This window comes from Gadus macrocephalus, chromosome 4 (assembly GCF_031168955.1).
Source record: "Gadus macrocephalus chromosome 4, ASM3116895v1".
Taxonomy (NCBI): domain Eukaryota; kingdom Metazoa; phylum Chordata; class Actinopteri; order Gadiformes; family Gadidae; genus Gadus; species Gadus macrocephalus.
In genome coordinates this window covers 8,763,785-8,787,723 of record NC_082385.1, presented here as the reverse complement: position 1 = coordinate 8,787,723, position 23,939 = coordinate 8,763,785, and the positions used below count along the sequence as shown (strand labels likewise).

At 47.3% G+C, this 23,939-nt stretch overlaps 2 protein-coding genes and 1 long non-coding RNA gene across 3 annotated transcripts in view; 2 read left to right on the top strand and 1 right to left on the bottom strand.

The window, feature by feature from the left end:
• The first annotated feature begins 4,309 nt into the window (after positions 1 to 4,309).
• On the top strand, positions 4,310 to 11,178 carry gdnfa (glial cell derived neurotrophic factor a). The gene is given in 5 exon segments (XM_060049984.1): positions 4,310 to 5,569; positions 6,509 to 6,709; positions 6,712 to 6,753; positions 9,398 to 9,636; positions 9,638 to 11,178. Coding segments are annotated over 4 exon segments (810 nt in total). The 5' UTR covers positions 4,310 to 5,569; positions 6,509 to 6,534; the 3' UTR covers positions 9,992 to 11,178.
• An 11-nt stretch (positions 11,179 to 11,189) lies between these two features.
• LOC132455908 (uncharacterized) lies at positions 11,190 to 13,212 on the top strand. Its single transcript, XR_009525344.1, has 2 exons — positions 11,190 to 11,731; positions 11,792 to 13,212. It is a non-coding gene; the product is annotated as an uncharacterized LOC132455908 (long non-coding RNA).
• A 2,453-nt stretch (positions 13,213 to 15,665) lies between these two features.
• The window catches only part of LOC132455906 (WD repeat-containing protein 70), a 43,602-nt gene continuing 35,328 nt past the window's right edge, over positions 15,666 to 23,939 (bottom strand). Inside the window, exons 15-18 of the mRNA XM_060049983.1 lie at positions 23,706 to 23,785; positions 21,290 to 21,406; positions 18,793 to 18,955; positions 15,666 to 16,185 (exon numbers count right to left, since the gene is read on the bottom strand). Of these exons, the coding sequence (XP_059905966.1) occupies positions 16,098 to 16,185; positions 18,793 to 18,955; positions 21,290 to 21,406; positions 23,706 to 23,785 (448 nt within the window). The 3' untranslated portion in view covers positions 15,666 to 16,097. The remainder of the gene's footprint in view (positions 16,186 to 18,792; positions 18,956 to 21,289; positions 21,407 to 23,705; positions 23,786 to 23,939) is intronic.

Here is a 23,939-nt window from a genome sequence, read left to right as displayed (position 1 = left end):
AGCCCCGGCGAGCCCCCACCAGCGTGCCGAGGCGGACACAGGGCAGGGCCGTTTGGACACTGTGGAAAAACACAGAAATCTAAACAACTGTAGTACCTTCAAAATAACAGGCTGTTGAAGTTTAAATATAACTTCATTCATTGATGATTTTGTTCAAATTTGTTCGAACAAACGTAGCGAGGAATGATGGTCTAGGGATTACACAATATATCTGTTTACACCAACAACGTATCAAAATACATGAAAAACGCATGACCATACTGCTGGTATAAAAAGTATTCTACAATGTCTTTAAACAGCGTGAGTCCCTCTTGTCCCTTGCTTGAAGGCAATTTCTATACATTTTAAGATTGTCTTATTGGTATGACAGATTTTAAAAGTTATAATAATAAGATCTGGAGTTGAGTTATGCAACTTTTTTGAAATAGTGGCATTCCATGGATGTGGTTACTATGACATCTATTTTATGACTGATTCCATCTGACAACACGTTTACATTGAAGCAATTCTTCCTGTAGTCATCGTATTGCATGTTCGTTTTTTTCCCTAGTTTCCAGTCTTATTTTATCTGTATCTCTTAATCTATTCACTATAAACATAGCACAAACTTCTCAAGAGAGGCATTCATTAATCATCATAATAAAGGTATACAAAAATACTTTCATGGTGGTTTATAAAAACCCAAGACATAGACTAGAAAGACAGTAGACAGACACTAGGAATGCACGTTTATAGGCACTGTATATTTTACTATATACTTATATGTATATATACTGTCAATGAACTAATAATAGACGCAAAGAACATAACTCCAAAAGTAAGTATTTGACTATGTACCTGGAATATACACTGTCAATAAAATAACGATATATTTTTTTAGAATTTGGCATTTAAAAATAGTCATTAAGCAGAACAGCGCATTTGAGCGTCAAAGAGAGAGGGGCCCTTCCCCAACAATGGCGGCTGTCTCTTCATTAGCGCTGGGGTAATTAACGGAGTGACTCGTCTTTTCCCCTAACACCGCCGCTGCTGCTGCTGGTGATTCATTCATCTTACTCACGTTACACCGCACCAAACCAATTAATATTTCATGTTAAGACACTATAGTAGTAGGCCACTGAGCTCAGGTGTGAAGTAGGGTGACGCCAAACAGTGTGCAGTGTTGGGTATCGTTACTTTTGAAAGTAATCCGTTAGGTTACTTTGTTACTATCAATTAAAAGTAATCCGTTACGTTACTACGTTACCTATAAATAAAAGAAACGCGTTAGAGTACTCGTGCGTTACCAACAATTAAAATGCGTTTGGGGTGCGTGCGTGTCCGCCTAGCGCAACAACAACACACATCCTCCTTTAGATGCACCAACAGTGCTGACTGTTTATCAATCAATCATGAACCTATAGCATAATGACAGGAAAGACAGTCATCATATTGCACGTTTTATTTAACAGGCATTCATCCTTTGATCATTTGAACAGCTTCCATGAATAACATTATTTTAACAGAATGTAGCTTACCGTATTGGCTGCGCACAAAAGAACAGTGCGTCACACATAGTTTATCCACTTTACAAGTGCAGGCGCCTAACAAAGTGCTTAACAGGTAGGCACGCAACCTTTTAGAATTGGAAATTTAACTCAATTTAACCGTATGCGTTGCACAAAAGAACAGTGCATGGCACTAAAAAAAACATTGAAGAACTGAAAATGTTCGTGTGACCCTATAGCCCTACATTCATAACAATCACGTAGGCTACCTTTAGCCTATTTATCACCAAAGTAATGGTTGAAACGTAGGAGAAGAAGGTGCTCAAAACGACCACTATGTTCTTCTTGTCCTTTTCGCTCTGTAACTCAAAATAATGAGCTCCAGGAATCTAAGGCTATCTTCTCGTCCATCTTGCCGCGGTAACACACGTAGCTTACACACACAGGTGCGCGCGCACACACACGAAGAGAGCGAGAGAGAGAGATGCAAGGAGCAGGGCAGCAGCATCTGACTAAATGCAGAAAACCCGGGACTTTACTTTCCTTATCGAGGGAAAATCTTAAAGTAACGGAGTAACGAGTGGTTATTTTGGAAATTAACGAGTTACTGATTACTGAATTCGCAAAACTAACGCGTTAGGTTACTCGTTACTGAAAAAAACGAATAAGAGTAGGCCTACTCTAACGCGTTAGTTCTAACGCGTTACCCCCAACACTGACAGTGTGTGTGTGTGTGTGTGTGTGTGTGTGTGTGTGTGTGTGTGTGTGTGTGTGTGTGTGTGTGTGTGTGTGTGTGTGTGTGTGTTGAGTCATTCTTTTTTGGTTTTGTGTACTTTAATGAACGCATATATGTGTGTGTGTGTGTGTGTGTTTGTGTGTGTGTGTGTGAGTTAATGCGTGCACGTGTGCATGCATGTGTGGAGTCCCTTTCTCACACTAAATTGGTGCTAACTTCGGTGAGCAATATGACCTCCGACCTACAGCAGTCGCAGAGAGAGAGAGGATGGTGTCACCACAGAGTGGTGGTCCCGTGGTGGACAAAGACATCTTGTGTCTTATAGAGTGGAGGGTTAATGAGCCTCTGAGCGTCACACCATCAGACACAATCAAGTGGAAAAAGAAAATGTGTCACTATTTCAGTGAGGCTGATGGACCGTGTTTATTTCAAACCATGAATTGCCATAGTTCACGGTTTGAGTGTGTGTGTGTGTGTGTGTGTGTGTGTGTGTGTGTGTGTGTGTGTGTGTGTGTGTGTGTGCGTGTGAGAGTGTGTGTGTAGAATGTGTCTACATAGTCTGACAATACCTTGATTCCTTTCCAAAACAAATGTAGTCAAGTAATGTCACGCATGATCGCAGAAGGATCAGCAACAAGATAATACATGTTTATTGAAGGTTAATGAATGAGATGAAATGATGATGGATTAACGCCTCATTGTAGGGACATTGTCCATTCCCTAGAACTGTCATGTGGGAAATAAAGATTAAAAGTTAGATATGGAAATAGAAACTGAATGAAGCAGTGTCTATTTTAAAAAGTGGAAAATAACAGATCAAACTTAACCACAAGCAGATAAAGAGTGCATGACTAATAACGGACAGAATCGCACTCACTGTCTCTTCATTTATGGTTAAAGGTCATGACTAACTGCCTGAATATAAAGACTCACACTCCCAGAAGCCCCTCTGCCATCAGACCCTTTCCTTTGATGCGGTGATGGGGTTGTGCTCCAAAACACATGACAGTGTTTCTGTTTAATGTGATATCACTTTATATGTTCCCACGCTATCCGATCTCTCCCCAGAAAAACCTGAGCTACTAAGCATTTCAACATTGTGTGATTGTGTCATCCTTAACATGACAATTAAAAATAACGATAACATCCCTGATGCATTAATCAAATAAAAGAAATATTGAGGAATCTGAAAAATGAATTTGCATAAACGGAAATAACATTAATAAAACGGTTCTTTTTTCGAAGATACAAATGCATCCAAGGAGAAAGAACGATTTCGGTGACATCCCCAAAACAGATGACGGTGAACACGTCACTCAGGAGAGTCCAATCCTCGTAGTAACCCTGACCTTTTGATACTACGGAGATATGTGAAAAAACCTTCTTACACAATACTCTGCAGACGCGCTAGTAAAACCTGTCTCGCCAAAACACAAGGTGGAGGCTACACCAGGCGGAAGCTCTCATAGGGGTAGGGCCCACAGAAGTATGAACACTTGTTTTAACACGAAGCTTCATTCGTGGAAGCGCAGTTCATTCGAGCCCCGATGCCAATGAATAATGGAGATAAACCCGTGAGGATTAAAGGTGTCACGCTCGTCCTGCTTTTCAACAGTTCTGCAGAAGGAGGTAAAAAAAGTAAAAAAAATAAACTGGATTCCTTTTTTCTTTGCCTTACTAGAGCGAGGAGCTCCGATTATGGGGAGGACGTCGCGTGTTGTTTATGAGCGCACGCGATTGGAATCCTTGAAACAATCAAGACGGCCCAGGTGGACCCCTTCCTCCCCCCACGGGAGATTGGGCATGTCAATCACATCCAGAAGGGTTTGGTGGTCCATGCAGGCTGGTTATTGGCTGGTTATTTTGTCAAGGGGCCCAATGACAGAGGGTCGATACATCCCCCCACCCCACTGCAAACCCCGCGAACGCCGCGTGCCGTGCCTTGGCACGTTGTAGGCTACTCCCGTAAGAAAATGTGTTGTGAAGTAAATAAAGATGCGGCTCGCGCGCGTCCTAATTTGAGACGGGTGTGTAACCACCAGACGGAACCCGACACCCCCCTCCCCTCCACAACTCCCTCCCGTGCTGTACGCGCACGCTCCCACCCTCACCCCTCCCGCGCCTTACGCGAGGGATGGGTGCGCTAGAAAACATGCTTCACAACAGATCATCTCCAAAGTCGCCTTCCGCATACTGACACCTAATCCGAGGACATCAGAAGTGTGACATAATCCTCAAGACATCTCCAAACTGCAACCCCTTCCAAACGGGGCGCCAAGGGTGCTTTAGAGGGACTCTGTGTGTGTGTGTGTGTGTGTGTGTGTGTGTGTGTGTGTGTGTGTGTGTGTGTGTGTGTGTGTGCGTGTGCGTGTGCGTGTGTGTGTGTGTGTGTGTGTGTGTGTGTGTGTGTAAGGCCCACTTGAGTGTTTTGTTTTTTTGCAGGGTCGAGAAAGAGGGGGCGGGGCTCCGAGACGTCAGCGCGCACTTGACTATAAATGCCGTCCGGCCGCCTCCTGCCCGCGCTATGGTGTTACGCGCAGAGCACAGTGGAACATCTGCAAAGCTGTCCAAAGTATAAGGACCCGCTCACGTGGAAACTACTATCATACTTTTTTTTGGGGGGGGTCACATTTTGGTAACGGAAGAAAATGGAGAATAAAAACCTACGGTTGTTTTGGTTACGATATCCAGGTTATGTGAAATTTTGGCGATTATGAACATTTACGCGCGGCGCAGTTGACGTTGAGTCCAGTCAGTGGCCCCCTCCCCGCTGTGGATATAACGGACCTTTTTTGTTAAAGTTAAAGAGACGACACGCAAGTAGCTCACAGCCGCCGCCCCCCCCCCCCCCACCCCCCTGAAAGAGTCGTTCCGTTTCTGTCGCCGTTTTTGGGGGTTTTCTTTTTTGCGCATCGCCGCGTGTGCGGTGGAGGACACACTGATGTCTTCATTTGACTTGTCGTCTGCGTTGGAGATGGTGGAGCTTCCTCGGCTTTCCAGCGTGGAAACGTAGCATCCAATTCATCGGCGACTGCGACCCGTTCCCCCAGAGCGTCTCGGCCACCTTTGGACTCCACGGTGCGCAGAGGACGCGTGGTGCGCTACCTTCCTCCTAGACGTGGTTTTCTATGCGTTTCTGGAAACGATTCATGATTTTGTGAAGTGAATCCCAAATAATATCATCGGGCCTGACTGTTTGAAGAATTATCAACTGTCAACAACAACAACAACAAGAAAACCATTGGTATAGTGGACTAAGCTTGGGACGTTAAATGTGGCTATACTTCCATTTGGATTTGACGAAAAGCCGCAAAGTGTTTGCAGGTCTGCATGGACCCTATTTAAGGTTAGTACGAAAGGCATTCGCAATGTTGGTGTATTAAGACATAACACATTGTAGTCTATATTCGCATTTATTTGCGATGGATTTAAGTGTCAACCTGATATTAGGCTATATTAAGGAAGGCTTATCTTGTTTTAATTACAATTCTTTTTTTACATTGGGAAGTTAGTTTCAATAACTCCACTTTGCATGAAGGCGGTTAAACAATGTTTAATTCCAGTAGGTATGAATGCGGGAATGTTTGGCTTTGCTGCAGACTCAACATGGCATTAAGTATAGTCACGTAAGCATTGGAATTACCATCTGGCCAACTCACTTGTATTTAGTCTATTGTTGCCAGTGCACTTTGGTGCTCTCTTTTTCCAACGAATGCTCCGCGTCAATGCGCACCCTGAAACCGCCGTTTCTCCTTGCTGTAGCACAACTCCTCAAAAGCTCCTCAAACACATACAACGTGTGATACTTAACTACAACGAGACGCATTAGTTATCTAAATAGATTTACAAAAAGGGCACATTTTTTTTATTTTCTGTTTAAATATGTTCCCATAAACAACCGCGTTACGCATAGGTTGCGTCCTTGCTTGTTGGCATTTATTGAATAGTTCAGCTCTAAACCGAAATCCCAACCGCAACATGCCAGAAAAGAATGATGCAAAGTTAGCGCTTCACCTAATAACAGACTGTCCCAAACCACTGCGTGTTGTTGTAATACATCGTCTGCTAAGCCGGCTGGAGACTATAATGTTCAATTTGCATTGTTTACATTACGCAATCCAATTAGTTTAATCTTCTTTCTCTTTCTTCTAAAACCATTTGAAGATGTCTCCATCGTGTGTGTTTCTGCATTTTATTACCCCCCACCCCTTATTCTATTGTCTTGTTTATCTCCCTCTCAAACTGACCCATCACTCATCCTGCCCCTCTTCCCTCTTTCTTGCAGATTCCTTTTTAGGAACCGAGTCTAAGATGAAGTTATGGGACGCGTTGGCAATGTGTTTGTTGCTCCTGAGCTCAGTCTCCGCGAGGCCCCTCTACCGAAACCTTCACCCAGCCAAGAAGCCCTATTTCCCCAGTAGCCACAGCGACTCCCTGGCCCCTTCCCTGGAGCAGGAGGACGAGGAGGAGGACAAACCGGAATTCCCCCCAAAGACCGTCGCCTCCAGGGGATGTCCGTGGAGGAGCAGTGTAAGGCTACCGTCAGGGTCTTGTAGACATTGGCTTTGTGTTCCCCTGCATGGCGTGCTAGAGAGAGAGGGGGAGGGGGGGGGAGGGGGGGGGGGGGGGAGGAGGCCGGTTTCAATTGTGTCAAATACAAGTGAAGCAGATCAGAGGGTATTGAGGTTCCTCATTGTTTGATAAAAAACGCTCATCGTGACTGTTTGAGTGTCGTGGCTTTCTTGGAAGCTTTTCACGTTACATTATGAAGATGAGCTCTTTATTGCATTGATGGGTCCACCGGAGGTCAGCGATAAGGGCCCCTCGCTCAAGACGGGGCCCTTATCCAGCGCTGAGCACCACAGTGCCGGAGGGCACGAGGCTCCCAGTCGTGTTTCAGGAGCCTTGAGACAGAGGGGGAGGGAGAGGGGGGGGAGAGCGGGAGAGGGAGAGGAGGGGAGAGAGAGAGAGAGAGAGAGAGAGAGAGAGAGAGCGGCACCTCCTGTCTGCGATGAAGAGCTCCCGTCGCATTGTTTATGTTAGCTCCCCTCGGCCTCCGTTGCCGTTGGAGACCCAGGATTCACTCGTGCCTCTCCTCCGTGCTCCAGATGGATGAATAAGCGTCTGGGTAGGGTAGGGGGGATGGGGGAGTAGAATTGGTGGGGGGGGGGGGTAAAGGGGGTGAAATTCTTCCCAAGTTAGAAATTAGATGAGGCAATCTGAACCAGATGACTGGAATCTCCGAGTAGATTTGTGGAGGTGTGGGGGGGGGGGCGGGGGGAGCCCTCCAGTGTGTTTATGTTCAGTTTGAACCGCGGCAGGCGCGAGGAATCCTCCTCTTTGTTTGACTCTGGCGTGACACCGTGTCGGCGAGCCACCGCGCTCAGCGGGACAGATAAGCAACGGGACAACGGTTGAAATCAACTGTGTTCCCCCCCGGCCTCGTACACCGCTCGACCGTGGTGTCCCCCCCCCCAGTCCCCATCCCTTACTGTTCCTGTAACCTTAGACCATTAACTATGCACCGCGGTGTAAACAACACTGCCGCTCAATGGGAGCTGTGGCTCCGTTGGTGTGTGTGTTTTTCCCTTGTGTTGCGCGGCGTGTCGACGGAAAGATACAGAGCCTGTTCTTCAGTTATAAACTATCCGCCGGCTAGAGTTTCTCAGGGGCCAAGGCGGGGAAGAACGTGCAGTGAACAGGAATATATTACCGCTCAAATGGAAAGACGAGGATTGTGTGTTTTTTTTTCTTCGGTTTTTTGGCTTGCTGGTTATCAATATTGTTACAAAACTATGGAGAATGTGAGTGACGGATGAAAGGGACATTGATATTGTTTACAAAACGATTGTATGATAGTGTCCTGTCATTAGAACAATCTGGTTACTGTGTGAGTAGTCATACTTTAGATTAATATCTAAAGTATGAAAGTCCAAATCAACATCTGAATTATGATGACAGACTAGCTTATATCTAGCTTTATATATTCATCCAAACACTTTAGCAATCAACAGACACTTGGCAAGAAGAAGTTGACGTTATAAATGTGCTAACTACCCCCAGAAGTTCTCCTTAAACAGAGTAGGATAGCTGGATTACTGTGAGCATCTATAGCAACTAAAGCCACCGGACAACAGCCATCCATCTGACAGGAGAGAACGGGAGCGGTCTGAATCAAAGGGAATGGGGGGGGGGCAGTGTTGTCTACACAGATTAGCCCAGGTTCATTTGATACACTAGTATCAATATATAGGTGACACTGCCAGAAGGAGGGCGAGAGAGAGAGCTAGGGAGAGAGAGAGAGAGAGAGAGAGAGAGAGAGAGAGAGAGAGAGAGGAGAGAGAGAGAGAGAGAGAGAGAGAGAGGAGCAGGGTTACAGATACCTACACCTACCAGACACCACCACCTAAACTACTTGACACACTTTTGAAAGGACTAGATGCATCAATACGGTAACACACACGCAGGCATTCAAATGTACACGCACACATAAAAAATGGATCACGGGCCATTGATTTGCACGTGAGATTGCATTGCATGCGTGCATGAGGCATCGCATGCGAGCGCACACACACAGCGCATGCCACACACAAAAACCCACGGGCTCGGGTGCCTTTGGTTACCTAATGACTGTTTTCCTTTCAGTCATTTTTCATTAGTCCTTTGTGACGCTTGCAGCGATGGCTGATTGGTGCCAGGCCGTCCGTTCGGTGTTCAAAACGACGGACCAGGAGGGGAATGAGGCAGTAATTGAATCAGAGTGTAATGCAGGACGATCAAAGACACCAGTGGGTCCTTAACGTTCCCACCACACCCGAGGACAGCGTGCTCAGGTTCAGGGCTCTCAGTCTGGAGAGCAGAGCGACTCCTCAATGTTTTCAATGCTCTTCGCTCTCCGATGTCTTTTGTACGATCAATCCAGTTGGGATCACAAAAGGAAACAACTATTTAAGACCCCGTTGAGGTATATGAACGACAGCCGTGGCTGACTCACCCCTTTGACTAACGGATCTGGCGAGAGTGTAAATGCTCCACGAGTTTTGGCTTCTGCGACTTCCCGTACACTCATACTATTGGTATTGGCTCCCTTTCAGGATTTGCATAATAATCACGTCATGTTACGAAGTGTGTCATTGTTGCTCAATCTCTCTCCTCTTCCTCTTCCCTCTTCCAGATGACATCGCTGACCCTTACCCGGAGCAGTTCGATGACGTAATGGATTTTATCGAGGCCACCATCGGCCGACTCCGGCGGTCTTCCGAGACGGGCGCGGAGATGCGGGGAAGGAGGGAGCAGCAGGCGAGACAGAGGGGAGCAGCAAACACAGGAGGAGAAAGAGGAGGAGATGGCTATGGAGGAGAAAGAGGAGGAGGAGGAGGACACAGGGACAAGAGGAAAGGTCGCGGGCGGAACGGGGGGTCGCGGCGGTAAGGGAGGCCGCTCGGAGAAGCCCAAGGACAGCATCGCCGTGACGACGCGCGGCTGCCTGCTGAAGGAGGTGCACCTCAACGTCACGGACCTGGGGCTGGGCTACCGCACCAAAGAGGAGCTCATCTTCCGCTACTGCAGCGGGCCGTGCGTGGAGGCGGAGACCAACTACGATAAGATCCTCAACAACCTCACGCACAACAGGAAGCTGGACAAGGAGGCGCCGTCGCGGACCTGCTGCCGCCCCGTCGCCTTCGACGACGACCTGTCCTTCCTGGACGACGACGTGGTGTATCACACGCTCAAGAAGCACTCGGCGAGGAGGTGCGCCTGCGTCTGAAAGGGGGGGGGGGGGGGGGGGGGCGTGCGGCGAGAGACTCACATCGCGAGAGACTGACATCGTGAGAGAGTCACATCGCGAGAGTCACATCACGAGCCATGGCTGATGTCAAAAGTCACGAGACGCCACCAAACAGCTGCTATATCCAAAAAGAACCTTCACCCACATGGCGATACACGATCGATATGCGAGCCGACGAGAGAGGTGTCTGGCTTTCTCTGTGGATCGCTCTGGCAGGTCGGCTCAAGAAGAGAATCTTGGGTATGTCGTGGGTAAGCGTATACCCGACGAATGACATCACATGCTTCATTTTGAACGATGACGTAGCAAGCCTGCAAAGAGAAGGGGATTTTAGTGTTTCCTTCAGAGCAGAGATGAGAATTTCGTGAAGGTGACCTAACTAAAAAAAACATTTGTTTCTTTTTTTTTCAAACGGAAAACCGACACAGGCCGGGTATATCCGTTTGCAGATATGTCGCTATTATATATACAGACTGTCCTTTCTTAACTGAAGGCAAGACTGAAGCAGAGGCTCTACTGTGAGAAAGTTGGCCAGCGATGCCAGTATTTGCTTTGGGAACATTCGTTTTTCCCAGGAACATCGATTTTTCATGTCTTGGGCTCCGAACTCTCTGGAGGCACGGAGAGTGACCCTGAGATGGACAGAAAGAAGTTTAACTGCAGTCCAATTCCCTTTCCACTGCAAAAACCTGGATGTAGACCCTTATACAACCCCAGGACCAAGGGACGAGTATTTCCACACATTTCAAGCGAAGACATTATTTTTTTCTTGGTGCAAAAACACGTCTATGTAAAATCCGAAAAAAACACATAAATGGAATATATGTAAGAGATGTATTTATTAATACGAAATTAACTTATTGATATTTATTGCAATCCATTGTATGAAAGAAATGTTTTTTTGTTTTGTTCAGTTTTCTTATTTATTTAAAACGGCTTTTGTTCTGTCCTTGATAGTGCCAAAGTGAAGCGTATATTTAAGGGAGGGGGGGGGCGTCCGGCAGAGAGGAAGCAGCACATAGGTACAGCCACAGCTCATCAAACTCAAACGCCACAGTAACGCACACTGTTCCAACCCAAGTTCACACAATTCCGCAATATCCTAAATAATACACATCCGTTTGCCGATTCCAAGAACATTGTGGAATTATTCAGAGTTAGAGAGAGAGAGAGAGAGAGAGAGAGAGAGAGAGAGAGAGAGAGAGGAGCGAAGGACAGAGAGAGAGACATCGAAAGCAATGGACCAATATTACCTTTTTTTTTCAAATAGACTGTATCTTAGTTCTCGCTTTTTTACACCGTGTTGCAGAGGGATGGCAGATGTCGTGAGTCTTATTTTTTGACGGTTCACCTTGTCGTCCCTGACTGGGACCAGAATACCAGACTCCAGAGAGCGAGCCGTCGCAGGCTGGGAGCGATGAGTCACGCGCTTACGGCTTACAGCCAGAACCACCTCTCCAAACCGTCGCATGTCAGATTCATCTGTTTACAAAACAACACATAAATACAGCCATACCTCCCTCTGGGCTCGGTTAGAAAACAACTCCACAATAACACTAGTCTAACTTAGAAAAGCCTTTATTATATTCATACCATAGTCTGATCCGTGGTCATCAGTACCAAGGTTTTATCCACTGTAACAACATCAACATAAAACCTTGACAGTAGACAGGCTTCACAGTTATCCTTTAGTGTGACACCTGATAGTTTTGCGACAATGTCGAGAGAGAGAGAGAGAGAGAGAGAGAGAGAGAGAGAGAGAGAGAGAGAGAGAGAGAGAGAGAGAGAGAGAGAGAGAGAGAGAGAGAGAGAGAGAGAGAGAGAGTACCTCCAGTGCTCCATTGTCCTCTGGTGAGCGAGGAGCAGAGCAGAAGCTCGCTGCTAGTGTCAGACTCCTGAACACATTTCCCCTGAACCCTCCAGACTCGGGCTCTGTGCCAGGTCTCAGTCCAAGGCTTTGTAGTGGTTACCGGTTGTTTCCTGTTGTTTAGCTTTTTTCCCTGGATTGCCTGTTTCCAGTGTGTCTCTCTGACAGACACTTATTTTCTTCCTGACGTGGGTAGGGCACTGTGGTGGGTGGGTGGGTGTTGGGTGGGGATTTGAAAGCGATCCTCCAGCATGAGGATTAACAAACTTTACTGCCACTGGCGATGGCCACCTTAAGAGATTCTAGGACCATTTAAGGAAGATCTAGCCCATGGCCCCTCTTGAGGTTAACTGTAACCATTGTTTGTACTTTTGTTCTAGTGGGGTGATTCTAGAGGGCAATGATCCCCTCACAACCAACGTCAAATAATCCCCTTTGATTGAAAACAACAACAAGTACATTCAGGATAAGAGGGAGAAAAAGACACAGAGTCAAAAGTGTGAACCCTTGGGCAGGTCTTCCATGTTGGTGTGGATTAAGGACCCGGGTTTCAGTTCACCCAATAGCAACCAGGCCAGCTTTACGCTGTAATCCCCCGACCCCCACCACCCACACACACACAATCACATGCACAGAACAAATCCACCATATCAGGCTGAATGTAGGCCAAACACTACACAGAAACCAACATACAAAAGAATTGCCGCCACTAAAAAAAGGATTCTTGCTTTTATCACAGCATACTTCATCAATTGGATCATCTCGTCCCCCTGTAACAACTGATTTGTGCTTAAGCCTTTCCAGATGACAATGTGCATTTAGGAGATTTCCCTAGCAGCCCTCTGGAACCCTTATACCATCCTTAAAAAAATGTGTGTGTGTCCCTGTGTGTGTGTGTGTCCCTGTGTGTGTGTGTGTGTGTGTGTGTGTGTGTGTGTGTGTGTGTGTGTGTGTGTGTGTGTGTGTGTGTGTGTACTATTTGTGACCACTGTCCCTCTCTCTCTCTCTCTGTCTGTCATTCGCTTCACTCTGTGCGTTTCTCATCCTCCCGTGTGTTGATTGCGCCTCCATTTTGTTGTTGGGTTTGATTGCGAAGGTAAACACGCCCTGACTGGAGCAGAGACGAGAGTCTTTAGCGTAAACATTAGAGGAGGAGGGAAAATTAAACGGGACTGCAACGTTTTCACTCTTGTTTTGTCTTTAGCACCTCAGCGGCAGACCTGTCATTATGTCGGACTATGTTTTGTGTTACTGAACCAAAGCTCAACAAACTTTATTTTTGTACTATATTCATTTTATAACTTTTTACAGAATTAAACTTGTTTATATTAAACGCGAGTGTGTGTGTCTCTCTCTTTCTGGGTTTTCTGACCTCATCACCAGCGGTCTAACTAGATCTCTGAGGTGAGTCCCTTTCCAACTCGGCAGAGATCTTTACCAAAACTCAACCTTGCATGTTCAGAAAAAAAGCAAACACAATGTGAATTGAGGTGAATTAAAAGAACTGCAAAAATGGTTCCAATGCATGTTGCTAAATGCGGTGGGGCTCTGCGAGGATCCCTGGGCCCGGGCTCAGGGTCGTACAGTAAACAAACGTCGGCCGTAAAGCGACGCTGAGCTGTAAAGCGAAGCGCCCGGGGCCAACGTTTAAATGGCTGTTGAGAAAAAAACGGCAACGATAACCGGACGAGTCAGTGAGCGGGGCTTCTTGACATAATGCTGTCAGTGTGTGTCTACAAGCCCTAGTTTATGTTCCCCCGAGACAGGCCTGCCTCTTCCCCACAGCCTGTCACACAAATGACGGATCCATTAGTGTTGCTCTCAGATTTAAACAACACGGCCACACACACACACACACACACACCAATCATCCACAGACTCACAATGATACGAAACAGATACTTCAATAGGTGGAAAGTGATTTGAATTAAAAAACCCAAAACAATGGGATCAAAACTTATCATCGAATTTGCCAGATCAAGCTGGCTTAGGTGAGGAGTATCGCTGTGGCACTACAAAAAACCGAACACACCCTTTCGCTTTCACTCACAAGGTGTGGGATAACAGGTTCTGCGTCGACTGACATCGCCTAGTCGCATCATTCCAGCATTCTACGGTTGGCACGGACAAACGGGGTGGCTGTAGCTGCCGACATCACCGCCGCCACCGCCACCTCCTCCTCCTCCATACCCACTAGCTCCACCCCCAGGCACCATGACGGGAAGACGCAGACGCAGCATTGGACGACAGAGTGCTCTAAACCCTGTGTGAAATCACAACACTGTTTTTAAGGGTGCTGCGGGCGATTTCTTTCCCTTTCTAAAGCAAACTGTCCTCAGGGCAGAGAATCTGAGCAGCTCCCGAAAAGCTTTGCCCAAAAATACTCAGTAGCTGGACATTTTGAAGAGACAGGAACACCACTTGTTGAGATGTTCCAAGAAACAACCGGGGATTTGTGTAAACGTGCAATACCTACGGAGATGAGTCAGCCGGTAAACAACTGGGGTGACCTTTAGTCCAATTTGGTCCAACTAAGGAGACCGACCGGCCTGTTGATTGTGGTACCAAAATAGAACAAATATTTGTAGGATATTTGGTCCATATCTATAAATACACTGATTACGAGATGACTCAATACAAAGTCAATTGCGAGATACTTTGAAATCTGTGCACTTGTGACATCACAGGTGCCCACCAGTTGGTTCAGTTCACCTGGATGATGCCTGATAATATGATCCATCATGCATCTGGGTGGACACACCTATGTGACAAGGGTACTTCTTTTGAAATGTATGACTTATTTTAATATTGATGTTATAAAGCAGAAATTTATGATTTTGTGTTTAATTAAGTGTGGTCATCTCTAACAATCTCCCTTTTTTATTTCCACATCAACTGGCCATTGAACCCTTAAAATGAGATCCTCTTCTCAGGCCTGGCATGATGATATAATCCTCTCTGTTATAACGCATGTGCATGTATTCTGGCTCTACCCTTTGACCCTTTCTTCTTCTTCGACCCTAGGCGTAACCCCTCGGCTTTTTCAGGCCTTCCCCCCTCCATCTCTCTCCTGCTCTCATAAACACATTGCCACCATCGCTGTGATACTCTTACCATTCTACGTCCTCTGTTCCTGGTATTCTAGAAAATCCAAATACTATTAACAAGTGACCATGAAGGGCGATGCACGAGACGGATGCCAGCTGACAAACACGTTGTCCTGTTGTGTTATTGCAGAGCAGACCTCAAGTTTAACAATGCGTTGTTGTATATGTATATGTTGTTGTGTCACGTTATGTTATGTTGGTATGGCTAGAGGATGGATACCACCAGCATTTACAATGAACACAAACTGTTTGTGTTATGGGATCTGTATGTTTTGGCTGTCTGTCCATGGAAATAACCGTGGATATTCTAGTCCAAAGTATTCAAAGGAAACCCAAAGCCGCTGCAGAAATGACTTCATACGTCACATATACAACCCGACACATATATTCAAAGGATATAACCGATATGCCAAATTACAAGGTTACTGCAATGTCATATGACAAATGTTGAAGAAAGTAGGACCACGGAAATAATGTGATTTTTCACAAGAGGGTTTTGACGACTGAAGTAGTCAAGTATTAATAACTGAACTTTGTCTTATTTATGACGTTTTTTTGTAAATTTGCCTGTAGAATAATATTTACAAATGCACAGTAATGTTGGCATTTCCATTGCTTGTGTAACACTTAAATGATGCAATATTTGAATCGATTATCTACAAATTAAGAAACAAATATATTTATAAAAAGATGATTTTAATGTGAAACAAATGACCCACCTGCTATTTAACGCTGTAAAAACATTGGGGCCTCTTTATATCAAGTCTAACATTCAATTTGCAAACACGTTGAGAAGTATCCCATACTGCCCATAAATTGCTCATAAAAGTCCAATGCTCACAGACCACAAAATCTGGCCTCCATTAAAGAGGCATCAGCAAATCCGGGAGGGGGGGGGGGGGGGGGGTGGGGCAGAGACAATAAAAAATAGGACAATATTCCAGTAACAAAAATTACATCAAAACAATATCTTCTACTCGACGCATGGGATCCACCAAAAACGCCAGACGGAAAATGCTTTTGCGTTCAATTAACGGACCCGAGCCGTAGAGATGGAGCCTCAGGCGTATAAAAACACATATAAAGATGGCCGACGTGTGTCCGCCTGTGTTCAGATCTTGCGTTTCTTCCACTCGGGCTCCTTGTCGGCCTCCTCGTCCTCCTCCGAGTCCTCGTGGAACAGGGTCTCTGGCTGGGTCCTAAACAGGGCACATTTTAACACACGGTCATGCTTTATGATCTGTTTGTTTGAACTTGGCTGTTGTGCAATATACATGGCGGCGAGTATGTACGGGTTCACTCCGGATCAGCGGAACATAATATATGGAGACAGGCGGGGGTGGGGGTAAGGGAGAGGGGGGGTGGGGGGACAGACCATGAGAGACACAAAGGGGAAACCAGGCTCTGCTCGTTTTTCCCTTGGATGGAAACCAATAATAGCCAGGGGTGGGGGGGAATCGAATGTTAAGCAGAGAGTAGAACCTACCACTTATTCATGGGAGACTTATGGATGGAACAGTCGATGGGTGGACCTGGGAAAGCAGCACGCGATGCTCTGCCTCAAACGCATCGCTGATCGTTTAAAAATATCCATAAACGATATATACAACGCACGACAAACGTCTTTGCGCGTGTGCATATGTGTGAATGTATATGTGTGCATGTATATGTGTGATAGGTGTGTGTGGGTGCGTGTATAATGGAGTGGGTGTGTGTGATAGGCGTGTGTGTGTGTGATAGGTGTGTGTGTGTGTGTGTGTGTGTGTGTGAGATAGGTGTGCATGTGTACGAGTGTGTGATAGGTGTGTGTGCGTGCCGGTATATAGGTGTGTGCATGTATATTGGAATGGCTGTGTGTGATAGGTGTGTGTGTGTGTGTGATAGGCGTGCGTGTATATGTGCATGCGTATAGGTATAGTTGTGTGAATATATGTGTGCGTGTGAATATGTGTGCATGTGCATATGTGTGCGTGTACATGTACACGGCGAGCAGTTAGGTCGCGCGCCAGGGGAAAACCAATTAACCCGGAGAGACGAAAAAAAAAAAAGGGGGCCGCCCCCCCCCCCCCCAGGCAGGGAGGGCTGAGCGGGCGTGCTGGCCAGCGCTGAACACCACAGCGGCCGCCATTAGCGTCAACGGCCCCATTAGTGCTGCTAATGACCGGCTTCAGGCCGCTTGGAGCCAGAGCACCCAGGTCTGGGTACCCAGAATGAATCCTGGCTCCTGGAATCCGAGCGGAATGTCCGGAGACAGGGGAGGGGGCTTGGTCTCCATGGAGAGGTAGGTCCACTGCCCACCGTACCGTGGTGACCCCTATTGGTGGTCTTTTCCTTGTTGGGACATCTTAAGTGATGGACAATAGTTTGTTGAATTGTTCTCTGATAAAAGGCTTGTGGTTGGGGCTGGGCGACATGTGAAGAAGGATGTGCTGTATCATGTGGAGTTTTACACCACAGCAATCGTTATCAGGATATGTTTATGGAGTCTACGGGTGTCTGAGTTATCGAACATAAACCCGCTCTGCCAGACACGATAAGAACATTGTTTTCATCGAAAGGATCCATGAAAACGTCATTCCTCTTTTCTACTCAGAAGTACCGAACAGCACAAACTAAAGCCACAGCAAAACATATTCAAAAACCGCCTCAAAGGGAAAACATATGTTTACGTTGAGATACCTCAACCGAGAAAAAAGAAAGAAAAAAACCCCTCTTTGATTTGAATATTTGCAGTTGCTGGTGTCTAAACTACGGCCTGTATCTACATCGCCAGATTGTTCTGGGTTTAGGGCCTGGTGGGATCATAAACCAGGGCATCCCAGGTGTAAACAGCTCCACAGTAGCAGATACATCCACCTCAGAAAAAATGTGACCTTTCTATTTCGGGGGCAGGTCTGTACACGGCGAGACGCCGCCACACCTGCAGATGAAAGAGGTTGCCTCGGGCAACAGGCGCAGCCCTATTGTACGAGGAGGAACGCTCCTGTTTTGGAGCGGCGTTCACACTCGAACCGCCAGAGGTTTTTGATTTCTGATGCACCACTCTTCCAAACGCATGCACAGTAGACAGTTGACAACACACAAGCACTCGACCGGGATAACACATGTACGCCCACTGTGGGCGCTGACGATGTTGAAGATGAGGCGCGGAATGAAAGTCGTCTCATGGTTTCGAGTGTTCGATTCCCTGTACACAAGGGCCTGGGGTTCAATTCCCCAGACCCGCCCAGACTAACCCTCTATGCTTATCCCTGCACCACTGACCCACCTAAGCTGCACCTATACGACCGCTGCAAAGGTACTGGGTTTGATTCCTCATGTCAGCAGTCTGTACCCCGATAGTATTCTAGAGCAAGAACCCTGAATGTTCCTCAATGGAACCTACCGGAGCTCCCTGTGAGTCACTATGGATGAAGCCTAAGCTAAATGACCAAGACAACAGCATTAGCATTAGCATTCAATCCCCCATGTCAGCAGTCTGTACGCTGCTAGCACACTTGGGCACAACCCCTAACTGCTTCCTTGATGGAATCTATCCGACCACACTGCAAGTCACTATGAATGAAGCCTCAGTTAAAGGACCAAGACAACAGCAATAGCATTAGTGTTAGCATTAGCATTCGATCCATCATGTCAGCAGTCTGTGCCCTGCAAGCACCCTTGCGAAAGACCCCTAAATTGCTTCCTTTATGGCGCCTATCTGGGCTCCTTCCGAGTCACTATGGATGAAGCCTCAGTTAAAGGACTAAGACAACAGCGTTAGCATTAGCGTTAGCATTAGCGTAGCAGATTGAGGGGATCCCTACTTTGAGTAGGCGGGGGCCACCCAATAGGGGTTCTCGGAGGCCTCCTTGGCGTGTCTGAGGATGGCCTCTCTTGGGTTGCTGTCGTCCGTCTTGTCCAGGGCGATGTTCTTCACGATGAAGGAGGACAGGGTGCCCCCGTGAGCCGCCACGCGACCCCCGCGACCTGAGAGAGAGGACCACCGGGGTTAGAGCCAGGCACCGGGGTGGCAGGGCACACACACACACACACACACACACACACACACACACACACACACACACACACACACACACACACACACACACACACACACACACACACACACACACACACACACACACACACACACACACACTCTAAGCTAACGTATCAATGCACACATACATACAATCACAGTCAGGAACACACAAAGCAAACACATGTATCGAGGTGCACGCACACGCACACACACGTAAACAAAAACATAGCAAAGTCAACGAAAGTCAGACATGAGGAGACGTTTGGGTAAACACGTAGGAAACCCAGGATATACATGTATGACATATGATATCTGTGAGGCCGCAGGTTGTTATGAACCTGTTTGATTGCCCAAAGACCCATGTGCCTTGTGTCATTCTTAGCAGGGTGTGACGGGAACATAGTTTCAATTCATAGACTAGTGTGTCACATACAATGTTGTTAATGTTGCAGAGAGCTTTGAACATCTTATACATACTTCTTGGTTATTGGTATAGTTAAATGTAAGGACATGGAACTTCAATGAAATTCTGTACATGTATACTGATATTTTGTGAACCCAGGAAAATATATGTATATCAGCATAGTCAAAAGTGTACATTTTATTTGCTAATAAGCATTTCCGGACTTTCGCATGCATTGTGGCGAAAGTACAGAAACATGTGCCTGTTATATGTAATAATTGAATATATAGATCTAAATCTAGATGATCATAAAAATTAGAAAATAATTTCCTTGCATTTGAACGACTGCAACATCTTTATACATATGGCATATTTACCTGTCCTTCTGGTATCTCAGTTTAATGCTGACCTTGACCAGTGTTGTGTCTGTGTGTGTGGATGTATGAGTGCGTGTGTGCCTGTGTGCATAGGAGTACAGGTACTAATGTACCAGTAAGGTACAGGATTTTCCAATAACGGGACAGCCTGTCGTGGTTTGTGCCGCCTATACCCCCTTGCCAACTGACTTGTATCACAGATACCAACTGACTTTTACCACAGTTACAAACTGACTTACACCCCAGTTACCAACTGACTTACACCCCAGTTACCAACTGACTTACACCCCAGTTACCAACTGACTTATACCCCAGTTACCAACTGACTTATACCAGTTACCAACTGACTTACACCAGTTACCCACTGACTTACACCAGTTACCAACTGACTTACACCAGTTACCAACTGACTTACACCAGTTACCAACTGACTTACACCACAGCTACCAACTGACTTACACCAGTTACCAACTGACTTACACCAGTTACCAACTGACTTACACCAGTTACCAACTGACTTACACCAGCTACCAACTGACTTACGCCACAGCTACCAACTGACTTACGCCACAGCTACCAACTGACTTACACCAGTTACCAACTGACTTACGCCACAGCTACCAACTGACTTACGCCACAGCTACCAACTGACTTACACCAGTTACCAACTGACTTACACCAGTTACCAACTGACTTACACCAGTTACCAACTGACTTACGCCACAGCTACTAACTGACTTACGCCACAGCTACCAACTGACTTACACCAGTTACCAACTGACTTACACCAGTTACCAACTGACTTACACCAGTTACCAACTGACTTACACCACAGCTACCAACTGACTTACACCAGTTACCAACTGACTTACACCAGTTACCAACTGACTTACACCAGTTACCAACTGACTTACACCACAGCTACCAACTGACTTACGCCACAGCTACCAACTGACTTACACCAGTTACCAACTGACTTACACCAGTTACCAACTGACTTACACCACAGTTACCAACTGACTTACACCAGCTACCAACTGACTTACACCACAGTTACCAACAGTGATTAAATATTAGTTCCTTTCATCTATAATCATGTTTTTTTTATCGACGTGGTCAGCTGAAATCACAACATTCTTCAGTGGAGCCTTGTCATGGACAAATCTGGGTGATTATTTTAATTTGAGCGTTGATTTCATGTCGGATTTGTGGTGCTCGAACTGTTAAAGATGCCTCCCATCCTTAAGACATATCAGAATCGAGTATTCAACAACGCCGTTGTATATGTGCAATAATCCATCAGTGATATTCAAACCCCTCCCCACAGAAACCCCTACTATCTGCATACCATTCATACGGCTAATGCTAACAGATGGACCGCCTTTGGGCAGCTGGTCTCACTCGGACGACTAAAGAACCCTAAAGACCTGGCCGTGTGTAAAATGACTCTCCGGTGACAGCGGTTAATAAGGCGCGGGGGGACGGTCCGGGGGGGTTACCTGGTCCGGACACCGGGGGCTCGGGCTTGTTGGACTTCATGGGGTCCAGGCGGTCCTTCTCCAGCTGCTTTCTGGTGCTGCGCTGCCGGGCCTCGCGGAACATGGGCAGGGCGTGGGCTGGAGAGAGAGAGACACACACAGACACATTTAGATACCAATATTCACACGAAAAACCCCAGCTAACACACAGGCTTACATAACATGAGCCATCCAGATGGCCATGCGAGGGGACCTTTAGGTTGCGTTCCACCGTGTCCTTCGCGTGGAGCTAAAGCCGAAATCGTCGGGCGCAGGCAAAATCACAACACGGACAAGCATGCAGTGTGAGCATGAGGTGCACGCATGGCCCGCATGATCTCCCGCCCGAGTGTGTGTACTTAGCGTTGTTCTGCTGTAGTGGACACCAAGCGGGCTCATTACAAATCCCTGGCTGATAGAGTCACACACTTTACGCCGCTACTCTTTACACTTTGCTGAGCACCACCACAATAAAAGCCCCCGGCTTGAGTAAGTGAGTGAATGAGGGCATGACAATGAGTGCCCTAAAATGTGTGTCCATCTGTGTGTGTGTGTGTGTGTGTGTGTGTGTGTGTGTGTGTGTGTGTGTAAGAGGAGAGAATAGACACATTTGTGTGTGTGTGTGTGTGTGTGTGTGTGTACGTGTCTCCATCTGAGTGTGTGTGTGCGTCCATCTGAGTGTGAGTGTGTGTGTGTGTGTGTGTGTGTGTGTGTGTGTGTGTCCATCGGTGTGTGTCTGCGTGTACATCCATCTGTGTGTGTGTTTGCGCTCATCTGTGCATGCGTACGTGCATTCGTGCGTACGTGCATGTGTGTGTGTGTGTGTGTGTTCTGGTGTCTACGCCGAGGTGCACGTGCTCCCTGCTCGCGGGGTTACAGAGAGACACTCCAGCGAGAGGGGTCTCTGGATGGAGTGGTTTTCCATCCAGCGCGCCGGCCTGCTAATTCCCCGCTCCGCCGCGCTACATTAAGCAAACGGGCGACCGCTAACAGATTCCCTCGCGTCTCTCAGCGGGCCGCCACTCACTTCCTGTCCCCCTTCGCCGATTTTCCAGCGCCGGGGCACCGAGTGCGTCACACTCCACACCTCGCTGGCGTGCTGGAGATGCTATCAAAAGGCCGCGTACGGACAGGTACGTGCACATCCTCTCTCCCCCCCCCCCCCCCACCCCCCCGCGGTGGATGGGACTAACCTCCAATCAGGAGCCAAGTGCTACTAGCAGCTGTTCAGTTACTATAGGTCCATTACCTAGGCCTCAGGTGTGTGTGTGTGTGTGTGTGTGTGTGTGTGTGTGTGTGTGTGTGTGTGTGTGTGTGTGTGTGTGTGTGTGTGTGTGTGTGTGTGTGTGTGTGTGTCCACGTGAGGAGCAGAAGGACAGGTGGATGTCCGTTGTGTGGTCAGCTCGTGGTGGTCACATGATGCCCTTAAGGCTGTCCGTTCGGTCCACCCATTACCCCACCTGACCCCGTGGCCCCCCCCCCACCCAACCACCCACCCACCCCCCACACACCATCAGCTAATGGCCCCGAGTCCTGCCTTTCGAACCGCCACAGATGAGGGAGACATGAAAGTGTGCGTGTGTGTGTGCATATGAATAACTGTTGTGGGTGCGCGTGTGTGTGTGTGTGTGTGGGAGTGAGTGAATAATTGTGTGAAGGACGAGGGATTGCATGAGTTACAGGGAGATCATGGAGAAGACAAACAGAAACAGAGAGAAAGAGACGGATTCAGAGATGGAGAGACATACACCCAGAGACAGAGAGAGACAGAAGGATGGAAGGAGAAAGCGAGAACGAGAGCTAAAGACTGAGCGAGAGCTAAAGAGAGAGCGAGAGCGAGAGCCACATAGAGAGCGTGAGCGAGAGCTAAAGAGAAAGCCAGAACTAAAGAGAGAGATGTGATGCGAGTCAGAGAGGTGATGTGATCGGGCACTACGGCACACCCCAAATCCCCGTGTTCTCTTGATTAGAAACGCTGGGGGTTAGGGCGAGGGCGCCGTTCGCCATCAGGCGCGCGCGCGGCTAAAAGCGGACCCCAGTGCCGCGGCCGTCCTTGAAGGAGGAAGGCACTTATCCTAAATCGCTCCTGTAATTATCCACAGCCTTAAACGGGCGACGGGTGTAAGCGGAGCCCCTCACACACAGCAGGTGGAGGGGGGGGGGAGGCGGTAAGATGCTGATCTCGTAGGTGGGGAGAGAGAAGCTAACGGCAACATGAACCATCACTACTGTTGTGCTAGGGGCTCGCAGTTTGACGTGGATGGGTGTGTGTGTGTGTGTGTGAGTTGGTGTGTGTTTGATTGTGTGTGCGGTTGTTTGTTTGTTTGTTTATGTATGCGTGCGTGCGTGCGTGCGTGCGTGCGTGCGTGTGTGTAAGTACGAGGGAACGGAAACCTACGTGTGATGATGTAATCCTGCGTGAGTGTTTCTGCATGTCTCTCCTTCCGCTGGCTCTTCACCACGCACAGCTTAGCGCCCCTGTAAAGGAAACCATCCATTTAAACATCCCCCTGTGCATGTGACCCGTACATGGAAAAACACTAAAGAGGTGACGGTGACATTGACACAACAAGAGGTGACCGTGACATTGACACAACAAGAGGTGACCGTGACATTGACACAACAAGAGGTG